General features: G+C 60.3%; 3 protein-coding genes across 3 annotated transcripts; all 3 read right to left on the bottom strand.

Moving 5' to 3' along the window:
• Positions 1-730: 730 nt before the first annotated feature.
• Positions 731-1303, bottom strand: LINJ_11_0900 (putative 60S ribosomal protein L24; the record flags this gene model as incomplete). The annotated part of the gene is made up of 1 exon (XM_001463853.1): positions 731-1303. The coding sequence occupies one exon, from the start codon at positions 1301-1303 to the stop codon at positions 731-733; it is 573 nt and encodes a 190-aa protein (XP_001463890.1).
• Positions 1304-2687: 1384 nt separating this feature from the next.
• Positions 2688-5720, bottom strand: LINJ_11_0890 (conserved hypothetical protein; the record flags this gene model as incomplete). Its single annotated transcript, XM_001463852.1, has 1 exon — positions 2688-5720. One exon carries the CDS (start codon positions 5718-5720, stop codon positions 2688-2690), a length of 3033 nt encoding a protein of 1010 aa, XP_001463889.1.
• Positions 5721-10123: 4403 nt separating this feature from the next.
• LINJ_11_0880 (conserved hypothetical protein) lies at positions 10124-11365 on the bottom strand (the record flags this gene model as incomplete). Its single annotated transcript, XM_001463851.1, has 1 exon — positions 10124-11365. The coding sequence occupies one exon, from the start codon at positions 11363-11365 to the stop codon at positions 10124-10126; it is 1242 nt and encodes a 413-aa protein (XP_001463888.1).
• Positions 11366-12273: the final 908 nt, after the last annotated feature.

The raw sequence follows: 12273 nt of genomic DNA, 5'->3' as shown, positions 1-12273 counted from the left end.
AGGAGGGCCTGTGCTTAACGGTTTACTCGGATCAAAAGGGGAATCAAGAAGAATGAAGAGGAGGTGGGGAGGCCATGACGCGCACACGCTTGACACCCGCCCCTCCCTGACAACATCGACAACACGGAACACGCACACAAACATCGAACACGCGCAGAAACCGACATGCCGGCCAACGGAGGGGCACCTCACAGGACGAGCGCGCAAAGGGGGGAATCCAAGTTAGGAGCGAAGAGCATTTTAAATGCGGGCCAAACCATGCAAAAGCACGCCGACCACAACGACGGCAGGCGGCACCCCTCTTCCTCCCCCCTCCCACACACCAGAGAAAGAGAAACAGGATGGGGGAGAGGGGGAGAAGACGCGTCAGAGGGAGCACGTCTCTGCCCGCGCGCCCCTACTCGCCTCCCCCACCTAGGCGCTAGCGCGCTCGGGTGTATGTGAGCGGCGCAAGTTAAAGGAAGACAGAAACGCACGCAGACACGAATACGGGGAGAGAAGAGGCACAAGCAGACGGCAAGGACACGGAGACAGACAGGTCGATTTACTGAGAGAACCACAGAGAGAAGACGCCTTCCCCCCCCCCCTGTGTATGTCCTTCACATCGCACCTGCTTATTATCATCACTTTTCGTTTTTTTTTCTTGCTTGTTGTTTGCTTTTTCGCTTCTTCTTGCAGGCGAATAGGAGTCAGCGAGGGAGTGACTGAGTGAGCGGGGGGAGAGGGGGGCCTACTTCTTCTTGGCAGAACGGAAGGCGGACGTGCCCGTAGCCTTCTCGGCCAGGCGCTGCTTCTGGTGACGCTTCTTGTTAGCCTCTCGGCGCTTCGCCTTCTTGTCCTCGCGCTCCTGCTGGATGGCCACCAGGTCGTCACGCGCCTTGTGCTTGATCTCAACGTCCTCGATCCAGTCGATGTTGTGCTTAAGCGCCGAGGCAGCTTCTTGCTTCTCTTGAAGGCGGGCCTTCTCCATGCGCCTCGCCCACAAGTCCTCCTGACGCCGCTGCTTGATCTTCTCGACGCGCTTCATCACCTTCAGCGTGTCGCCCAGCAGTTCGCGGTTGTACTTGACAGGAATGTTGCGGCGCTGCTCAAAGTCCATGGTGCTATCCACCGCCAGCTCCTTGCCGTTTGCCTTGCGGAACGTCTTCGTCCACTTCAGCTTCATCGGGTTGCGTTTCATGCCGAAGTTCTTGCGGCACTTGCTAGAGCAGAAGCGAAAGACCTTGCAGTCGTTGCGCACGAACACCTGCCCGTGCCCCGGGTAGATCGGGGCACTGCAGAAGGAGCACTGCTCAATCCTCATGCTGCGCGAAGGACACTAGCGCGGGATGAGGTGTGGGGAGAGGGGGGCAGGGACGGCCGCGGCGCTCAAGTCGTCTAGATGCAATCGTGGGCGTAGCCAACTGTAGCGGTGCTGGGAGCCGTGCAAAGAAAAAAAAGCGGAAGCGCGATAAGAATAAGGCGAGGAGAGAGGATAGATACGGAAAGCGAATAGAGTGCCCAAGTCGTAGCAGGCCCGTGGAAACATTGGAGAGAGAGGCGGCGAGGAGAGCAGGGAGGGGTGAAAGAAGAGGGTGGGGAGAAGGGAGGAGGCCCCGGAGTGCCGGCGTGTATGCACAGCGACACAGGAAGAAGACAAAGGAGAGGAGAGGCGCTGGCAACAGCGTACGTGCACGCCCACCTCACACTGCACAGGCACCGCCCGCATACCGTCTCGCAGCTTCATTTTTTTTCCGCTGTGGCCCTCTGCGAAGGGAGTCGCCCCCTCCCCCCACCCCCTCCCTCTGTAGTCGCATGTGGCTTCCTCTTCCGAAAGCCACCCTCCGCTCTGCCCCTTCTTTTCTTTTTCTTCATTCCATTGCGCCTTGCGCCACCCACCCACCCTCCTCTATCTACAGTGCTGTCGATGCCGCGGGCTGGGCGGAGCGGAGGCAGGGGGGATGCAGGTAAGATGCGTCGCTTCCCGTGACACGCGAGCGCACTGTTCATGGTGGGAGATGGCAGCTGTACATCAACACTCCTAACAGAAACATTCAAAAGGAAAAGACTGGCAGGCCACATGTAGCCCCACTCGTGTGTCCTCCACACCCACGCACCCGCATACTTCTTTCCAACGCACACGCACACCGTCATCTACGCACATGCACATATATGCATATGTATGGTAGATTGGCCGCCGTAGGTTTGACATGCAAGCAACGTCCAAACAAAAGCGGCAAGAAAGAGAGCCGATGTGAGAGGACACGACTGGACGGCGGCAAGCAGCGCAGAGGAAAACGAGCAGAGGCACGCTGCGTGTGACGGGAAATGTGGGTGCGCGCGGTCGGCGCGCAACTCCTCAACAACAAGAAAAAACTTGAGCGGCACACACAAACGCTTTCACCTCTTTTCGCTCTGCACTCGCCCGCATGGATGCGTTCTAGTACCGTTCAAATACTGTATACATAAGCTTGCCCCCACCCTCCTCACAACTTACACGATGCACCGCTGAGCAGACCAACTGCGGATGCTGGGTGGATGCATACGCCGCCGCCGCTGCCGCTCCCCCCGCCCCCAGTCCTCCTGGTTATGCTGCCGCTCAGGTGTGAAGAAACTCGTGCGAGCAGAGAATAGCAGGCGCACGTTGATAGAGACAGAGACTGACTGAGAAATGCGAGCCAGTGGCACAACGCTCGCCCCGTCCCCATCTACGTCGACGACGTCGCCGCCTTCATGAGGACATTCAGGAGGAGCCGCTCGCGGGCTTCATCAAGCGCCGCAGAGCTCACCGACGCGTCATCGCTGCTGCTAGCCGCGCCCGCGTCACTCTGGAGAAGGCCGCAGTCCACCTCCAGAAGCGAGCTGCTGTTGACGACGACTCCGTGAATCACCTGCAGCACCGAGTCGAACGTCCATGGGGCAACTGTGCTGTTCGCATCTGCCGCTTCTGCGTCCACCCCCTCAGTCTTGTCTGGCACAACAGTAGCCATAAACACCTCCATCGTCGGTCGGCTCGCCACGTACTGCAGCAGCGTCATGAGCTGCGCTGTCGGGACGTGCGGGGTGTTGCGCACGTCGAGTTTGCGTAGCGCTGTGGCCAAAGTCGTATTGGAGAAGAAAGCGCTGAGCTGCTCGATGTGTGTGGCGCGCCAGTCGTTGTGACTGATGTCGAGCACCTCGAGATTCGGCAGCTGCGCAAGGCCTTGAAAGAGCTGGGCAACCTCCATCTCTTGCTGCGCCGGCGTTATCCCACGCAGAAGCCCTTCCTGAAGACCGAGATTGTTATGGCTCATGTTCAGCTCTCTCAGCGACGTTGCGGTGGCGAGGCCAGGCAGCAGCGACGCCACAGTTGAGATATTGTTGTAGGAGATGTCGAGGTGGGTGATTGCGGTGGCCCCCGCAGCTAGCAGCTGGCTGAGTGACCCGAGATCGTCCCCGAGAGTGTTGCGGCCCAGCGTGAGCTTGTGCAGGGTCTGCGGAAACGCCACATGCACCTCAGGGGGGATCAACGCCGCCACACCTGCAGCGGTCAAGTTGTTGCCGTCGAAACACACGCATTGCAGCCGCGGTGGGCCGTGCCGCTGCAGCTGGTACAGCAGCCCGGCGAGCTCCTGGGCAGCAGTGCCGTCGAAGTTGGAGGGATAGTCACCGCAGGCGTGGTTGTACGCAAAGTCCAGCTCTTCCAGCGCCTCTGCGCGGGCGAGGGAGCGCAGCAGGATACTGCTGAAAGTCGGTCCAAGGTAGGTGTTCGCCATGACTAGGCGGCGCAAGCCACGTGGCCCCTCCAGCGCAGACGCAAACCTCCGCACAGCCGCTAAGGCGCTCTTCTGCTGGCGCTTGGTAAGACGGCGGCGGCGCGCGTCCACACCAGAAGCGGCGTCTGCTGCGCCACCGACGCACGCGAGCGGGTTCTGCCGCAGGATAAGCGTGTGAAGCGCACTCTGCGGCGCCGCGGCAGCCGAGGCAGCCCCGACCGCCACGTTCCTGCCCAGAACATACCGAGCGAGGTGGCCCAGACCCGCATACCCGATAGCGTTGTCCGTCAAATCCAGCACTTCCACAGACGTGTTGTGCGACAACGCCACCGCTAGCATGCGCACGCCGTCGTTGCCCAGTAAGTTCTTTGAGAGGTCAAGTGCACGAAGGCGCTGATATCGGTAGAGTGGACTGATGAGTGTCCAGAGCGGTATGCTCTGCCATTGCTCCTGCGCATCGGCAAAGGACAGGCCGAGGTGGGGTGCCTGTGCCCCTGCCGTAGCTGCCGCCGCCTCCTCCGAAGCTTCCTCGTCCGCCTCCTCACCGTCCTCCTCGGGTGGGGGTGCCGTCAGGTCCTCGCCAGCGTGCAGGCCGTTCTCAGCCAGCCGCAGCACGCGCAGGAACTTATTCTTCTTGAGCACCTCCGCCAGCGCCTCGAGGCCCTCGTAGGACTCCCCAAAGACGGGGTCTTCCGGCTCGTACAGCGGGTCCTCAACCTCTTCTGTGTCCGCTGCCACGTTCAGGGCGTTTGCCGAGAGATCAATACCGCAGAGGGCAATGTTCTTCGTCAGTGCCTTGGCGATGATGCCAACGCCGCGGGGGCCCAGTGCGTTGGCGCGCAGGTTGAGGTACCGCAAGGACTCGTTCGCGTCCAGCATGGCCGCGAGGGCTCGCAGCGGGGATAGCTGGCGCACTGGCGCAACATCGCCTCTGCCCCCGTCCTCTCCCGGGGCTGTCGACACCACTGGCGCGCCAATGTTGTTGTACGACAAATCCAGCACCCTCACCCGCGAGCAGGCCACCGCGGCCACTGTAGCGGCATCACGCCCGCCGGCGGTGGGCTCGTTGATGCGGCTGAGGTAGGCGCACAACAAGGGAAACACACTCATCTCGTAGAACGCAACGTCGCGCACCGCCTTTGCGTGGGTTTCATAGGTGATGCCGAGCTTCTCACAGAGCTCCTGCAGGTCTGCGTTGTTCTGCGCGTCCACCTCCCGCTGCGTGTCGTCGTCCTCCTCGTCAAAGTTGTGCGAGCCGGCAGACGAGGCGGCTGCATGGGCGACCGGGAGTGTGTAGCGAGCGTAGACTTCACGGTACTTGGCCTCCCACGCTTCCGTCGACGGCGACGGCTGTCGTGCCGGGTCCACCACACCGTTTGAAAGCAGCAGCGCCGTGATACCGCCGCTTCCGACCCCTTCAGCCGCTTCCGCAGCGCCGACGGCTTCTTCCATGAGGGCGAAAAGGCGCTGCAGCGCATCAAAATTGAGCGGGTCGCGCGGCTTCAGCTCGTGCACAAGTGGCAGCGCACTGCGCAGCGTCGCCACGTCGTCTGGCAAACCGACAGCGGTCGCAGTGACAGCAGCTCCGCCGACACCACGCTCCACCGCCTCAGCGGCTGCGTCGCCGCTGGCCGCCTGTACAGCCTCCACAACCGCCGCATTGTACATGGCCTGCACATCCGCTAATGTTCCTTGCCGGTAGCTTACCGGCTCCATCCCGAGCCGTACTGCGTTGCTCTGTGTGGCACCACCGTCGCCACCAGGAGTAGGTGACGCCCCGCGCGCCGCTGCTGCCTGCTGCAGCTGCTGTTGGTCCAACCGACTACTTGTGACGCCGTGTAGGGCACGCGACAACTGCATGGCGTCGAGTGCCGCGTAGATACCGGCATCACCCTTTTCTTTGGACTCGGGGGTGATGTATGGAGACGCCGTTGGGGGCGTCGGTGGTTGCTGGGGAAGCGGAGTCATTGCCGCCGTATCTTCCATGTACGTCTTCTGAGGTGTCGTGAATCAGAGATCGAGTACGAAGAGCGCAGCCAAGAACGACCGCTGAGATGTGCGTGCGTGTGTGTGTGTGTGTGTGTGTGTGCCAGCCCTCCCTGCGTACGTTACTGTGAAATCGTTGCGCGCGCACGTGCACAACACCTGGGCGTGCGTCACGATACACATCCGTTTTGTGTGCGCGTGTGTGTGGTGTCGGTCAAACACGACGCCCGTCGTCCGATCCAGGAAGGGGGAGCGTGGTAGAGAATACAGAAAGGAAGCATGCAGACAGGGTTTACCAATGAAGCTCGGGAAGACGCATGGGTTGCGGCGTGCGAGGGCAACGAGGAAGTCCTCTCTGTGTGTGCATGTGCGGCAGACGCATGCACTGAGCCACCATCGAGAAAACTCTGAGAGAGCGAGAGGGAAGGAACAGCAGAAACAAGCGGCGGTGAGAACGGTCGAGAGGACACGTGCCACCAAAGATGCGAAGGAACCATTGGCGGGCATCCCCCCCCCCTCACACCAGCCAGTCCAGCCGTAGAAGCTCTTCTTTCTCTCGCGTGGTCATTCTCTGCCATACAGCATGAGGTCAGTGCTCCCCTCGACACCACCACCACCACCACACGGCCTGCCCCACAGGCGCCCATCACGTCGCGCGCAGCAGCCCTAGACACGCGCGTTACAGCGATGCGGACCCAGTCATCGCAGCACGGCCTCTGCCCCAGACTCTACAAATCCGCCGCCTCGCATGTCGCCTCACAGCCGCTCCCCCATCAGGCAGGTCGCCACGTCGTGCATCCTCCTCGCGGGTGGCACTCAGGCACCCCCACGCCAGTAGACAGTGTGAGGGCCGGGGGTGGGAGACGCTCGAGTCACGCCGACGCTCTGCCCACCATATCGATCGCAGAAGCGTGTTCGCCCTGGCAGGTCGCCCCTCCCCCACGCAACGCCGTCCAGGACCTCACGCCCTGCCGCCACGAGAAGCGGTTGAGCACTGGCAGGGGTAGGTGGGGCTGCTGCGCTGCACCCTGAGACACCACGCCCTGCGGGGCGTTGTCCCCTCGTCATCAGCGAGCACGAGAGCCCTTAAAGGCTGAAAAAAAAAAAGAATGCAACGCGACGCCGTTCATAGAAGCGTCGAACGATCGCCCATCGCCTGTCACTTGTGAGCCATTGACGAATGCGACACAGAGCACTATCCCACGGCGCACCAAGACGGTCCTGCAAGCAAGGAGGGAAGGGAGGCGGTGGCGGTGGCGGCAACGAAGGCATCAGAAGACGGTGTACACGCGTGCATGCACGACAAGAAACGAAAAAAAAATTAAGGGTGGAAGAATCAGCGGTGGTGCGGCCGTGACGCGGTGCTGTTGTGATCGCCACACACGCACACATGCGCACATGCACTCCTCAGTTGAAAAGGTTGATGCCGCGGTACAGTGGAAACAATGTCAGGTCAAGTGATGTACAAGAATAAGCAACCAGCTCGGCACAACCCACAAAACACGAGCACCCGCACGCGTAGACGCGTAGCATGACGTGACGTGTACGGCCACGCATGCATGTTCATATATTTATGTGTGCGTGTGTGTTAGAAAGGGTCGGCAACGAGGCAAGAGGGGGAGGACGGGCGGGTGCAGAAAATGCACAAGGCAATCCTGTCCAACCAGAAAGGTGACAACAAGGGGCCAGAGTGCGACACGTGAGGCGGAGCTGTGAGTGATGGCGGGAGAGGCAGGAAGGAGCGCTACGCCAGCAGCCGCTGGAGACCGGCAACGATGCAGGCACGGATACGCTTCGGCTACACAAATACAACGCCACTATCGTACTGTGACCGACGCACGTGAGAGGCGTGGTTGCGCAAGCCACTGTCCATGGCGCGTGGCTGCCGATCCAACGCTGCGTAGTGCGGCAACGCGCGGTCCCACATGTCCGGCGCCAGCTGGTGCAGCACGGCGGCTTGGCGGCTACGCCACTGCGCGTATCGCTTAGCCTGCTCGTCGAGGAACGCGCGTCGCGTGGTTTCAGCCGGTGGTGAGGGGCTTCTAGTTGCGGCGGGTGCGTTCGGCAGCGCCGGCCCCGGAACGCTGGGCCGCATACGCAGTGGAAGCTGGTAGGGCACAAGCGGCATACCATGGCGGGAGGTGCAGGCAGCCCCTGATGTCAGAGCTGCGCGGCGTGCAAGAGGGACGAATATTTGGTGATCGCGTTGCGCTTGCGGTGCACACGATGATGAGGACGCGGAAGCAGCATATCCGTCGTCTCTCGAGCGCTCCGAAAGTGCCTCAGGCGCCCCACCACACTTTGCGTCGTGATGTGCTTCCATGGCAGCACCCGAAATTGCCACTTCCGCTGACGTCCGCGTCGGAACCACCTGGGTTGGGACGCCCGTGCCAGCCATCGATCCCTGAGCGAGGACTCTACAGTACGGCTGGGCCAACGCCGCCACACGGGAAGCTGAGTCGCCTGCAGAAGGCTGAAAGTGCATGCGCACCACCCCTGTATGCAGTTTCTCTAGTCCTTGTGGAGGCTGCGTCGCGGACGACAGCACCGCAGCGGGCCCCAAGTGGACGCCTATCGCCTCCATCGTACTGGGTGAGATGTGCTGGGCAGGTTCATCTGCCCAGGATCGGAGCGCAGCTTCGTGCTTCTGTAGCGCCTCTTCCAGGGCTGCACGCGCCACCTGCGAGCGTGGTGCACTAATGCCACCCCCACCAGCACCCGTGCTGGCATCTGGCCTAGCGGCAGGCCGTATAGGCAGCTTAAACGTGAAGCACGGCACCGAGCGTGCCGTAGTTGTTGCTATCAACGATTCGCGCCCACTGTCCGTATTGTGTGCGCCTCTCATCGCTTCGTGACTATTTGGGCGTAGTGTTACTTGCGAAACTGCGCGCAACGGCGAGGCTGTGGACGCTTCTGAGGCAAGCATTCGATGGCGCGCTCGACGCGTCGCATGCCGAAAAGCCGCCGTCTTCAGGACAACGATGTCCTGAGGGTCTTGCGTGGTGAACATATCGCCTCCACATCGCACGGGTGCCCAAGGGCACACAGAACGGAAATGGTAGCAAGGGGGGATAATGGTGTGGGAGTGCGTGGTACCGTCGTTTTTTTCGTCGATAGAGCCCACAAGCAAGGTAGGTAGGTAGGTTGTGTGTGTGTGTGTGTGGCGGGGTGGATGGGGGGGGGGGGGGGGCAGGACCGAGAGGCTTGAAGAAGAGGGTTGCGTCTTTGAGAAAAGAGTTTGCCCCTCTATCGCCGATGTCTGCGCAGAGCACACACGCGCGCACGGTCGCTCCTTGGGTCACTCTGCGACAGCTCGCAGTGTCGGTGTACACGATGGCGACAGTCACGAGGGATGGAGAAAGAGAGAAGCGGAGAAGACACCAGGGGGGCGTGGAAAGAAGACGGAGGGCGAGGCAGAGTCCGCTTGTCGTTGGCATGGTCAACTTCTCCTGTAAAAAGCGGCGGCAGAGGACACCGCGGCAGGCGAAAGGGCGAGCGAGGGGAGAGTGCCTTGACGCTCGTCACGTTCTCCGCTAGATACACATAGATGCGAGAGAGAAGGGAGTCTCGCGGAGGGGCACTGGAGGCAGCAACGCCGAAATCGCGGGGAGAGGGAGGATGCAACTGACTTTTGCACAGAGCACGCTGAGCAAGGGGAAGATAACGAAAGGCAGCTTCACCAACTTCGAGAAAGCGTGTCCGGGTACGCGTGTTTGTGAGTGCGTGCATTCATCTGAACCGAAAACAAGAGAGACCAAAACGAAGGGAACGTGAGGTTTGCGCCCCTGTGCTCCCTCGTCCCTGACCGCCCACCACTACTCACCACCACCTCCTCCTCGACATGTGTGCACCAGTTGCTGCTGCTCTTCCTATCATTATCGCCACAGAATGCACACGCATGTCCATGACCCCTGCCCACCTCCTCCATGATGGGGAAAAAAAAGAAACGATATGGATGAGAGGAGGGGAGTGGGGAGGTCAGAGTGGGTGCGAGTGTGTGGGTGTGAATGGTGGGAGAGGTCAGAGGGTCACGCGTGCAAGATGAACACACCTACAAAAGACACCCGATCCATGTAAAGGCGCACGATATCTCGCGTCGTAGTCGCCAATAGAGAAAAGCACCAGTATGATGAGTGCGCCCGTGATAAGAAGAGAGCAAGTTGGAGACAACGATGCAGCATCATATTGAATGGGAGGAGGAGGGGGGAAGCAATGGGTGGCCAAGCAGGGCTACACACACGGCAAGTAGCAACGGTATCCTTGGCGACGACACAGCGCCCCGCCCCCCCCCCTCTCGGCTTCCTCTCTCTCTGTCACCCTCGTAATGCTGACAGAGCATACACAGACACACACACACACACACATCGGTGCGAAGTTGATGATCCCAAGTGCACCGCGCCCAACTACTTCATGGCGGACTCCTCACTCCACTTTTTAATGGCAAACTCAACCGTCTCATTCTTGACGGCGTCGTCGCTGCCATCCTCGACCCACCACTCGGGGGTCAGATCCCAGTCCTTTGTGTACGTGCCTGCCTCCAGCTGCTCCTTGAGCCACAGGCGGAACTTTGGCAGCGCCTGCGCTACGTTCTTCATCGTGTTCGGGGCGAACTTGGTGGCGATGTAGTTTGTCAGGCTTACCGGGATCCAGCCACCCGGGTCGGTCTGCGTAATGTACGTGAGACTCGCGCCCTCGACTTCGCCACTCTTTGGGTTCTTCCAGGGGCGGATCAGATACCCCGTGAGCTTCGAGATGGCACGGACGTACGGCCCGTGCTTGTTGCGGTGTGCGTCCTTCTGATACGTTGGTGGCACCGTCGAGTGCGGCACCGATGTATTGAAGATAACGTACTCGTCTCGGCCCGCCTCATGCCACATGCGCTGGTTCACAAAGTCGCGATTCGCCACGAGTGGCATCGGGCTCTTAGCCGCGTAGTAGCCAATGTCCGTGTTAGCGCTCAGGCTCGAGACGCGGAACGCCTCCTGGCGGTACTCGTCCCACTGCTCACGGAAAATAGGGTCTTGCAAGAGGTTGTAGAGCTCCCTCGGGGTCGCGCCACCGCTGGGGTTGTCCTTGGTCTTGGCAAAGATGCCAAACACCTTGATGACGTGCATTGGCTCGTTGGGCAACTTCTTTTCCCACACCATCACCTCATTGGCGCGGTTGTAGCTCAGGGTGAAGCCGTCCAGCGAGTCGGCGAAAGCGCGAAAGGTGTAGAAGTCGGCCCTGCTCGGGAGGCGGTAGACGCGACCCGCCGCCTCCAGCGTCTCGCCCGAAAAGCTAAACGGCGTCATGTACTTCACTATTTCCGGCGCGGTGGGGCTCGCCGTGCTGTCGGCCTTGTGGGGTGCCGCGACGGTCCTCTTTTCTTTGCCCATCGTGTTCGGGCACGTGCACACGCGGTGTGCTTGGTGGGAGGGAGAGATAAGAGTGGAAGGGGGGGGGCAAGCAAAGCAGGAAACAAAAAGAACCGATGAGAAAGCCACGGCTGTCTCGTGCGTACGGCTGTGCTCAGTGAGCACACACACACACACACGTCTATGTGTCTGTCTGTCTGTATGTATGTTGTGCGTGTGTGTTTGTTGCACCATGGAGCGGAAAAGAGTGGAGGGAGGGAGGGAGGGAGGGGCGGCGCCCGAATGCATGCGTGGGTGCGCGCATCCATGCGCAAGCATCTACCCACGAAGAGCATCGGTGGATGAAGAGGGACCGGTGGAAGGTGCGTCTTCGTGAAAGCCCCGGAGATAGCGTCCGCGCCGAGTCTTTACGCCTTTGACTGGCACTGAGCCACCTAGATGCACACTATATGATCTCGTTACTTCCATTACCTCACGCCGTAGAGGCGGGATGCCGGAAGAGAAAGGAGAGGACGACAGGCAGGCGAGAGAGGCGAGCGCAGACAGACTCTGACTAGGCGCTCCACCTGCACGCATGGACGGCACGACGGCGGCGGTGACAGCCGGCATCAGGCACGGGTCGCAGACAGGCAATGGCACACACACACACACACATACATATACACATCATGCCCTTCTTACTACCTTCCTTGTGCTTTATGCTTTTGTGTTTGCTTGTAGAGCTTAGTGGTGACGGTCCCACAAGACGGTGAGTTGAAGGCGTGACGGAGGAGCAGACGACGGAAAAAAAACAACATGGAAGGTGGTGGTGGTGGGAGGGAGGGGGGAGCCATTAACAGCAAAGTAATCAAAAAAGGAAAAGCGCGCACCTCCCACGCAAAAATACAGATCAGCATGAGCAGCATGAGAATGCACAAAACACGACAAGCAGCATGTACATCATCGGAAAGATCAGAGGGATGGGGGAGGAAGAGAGGAGGTGTGTGTGGTGGGAGGAGGAGAGCGTATCGAGACATATACACAGGCACACAAGCAAGAGAGAGAACAAACAGAAAAGACGTTACGCACGCACACACACAAACACTCCCTCTCAGTGCCTCCCTCTGCCGCGTGTTTTGTGTGCTTATGTGCAGGGCAGCATCTCTCCCCCTCTCTCCCTCGCGCGCCTCAGAGGGAGAGTGAGAGATACATAGCAG

This window comes from Leishmania infantum, chromosome 11, assembly GCF_000002875.2.
Source record: "Leishmania infantum JPCM5 genome chromosome 11".
Classification (NCBI taxonomy): domain Eukaryota; phylum Euglenozoa; class Kinetoplastea; order Trypanosomatida; family Trypanosomatidae; genus Leishmania; species Leishmania infantum.
The sequence above is the reverse complement of the archived record's forward strand: the minus strand, read 5'-3'. Positions and strand labels throughout refer to the sequence as shown.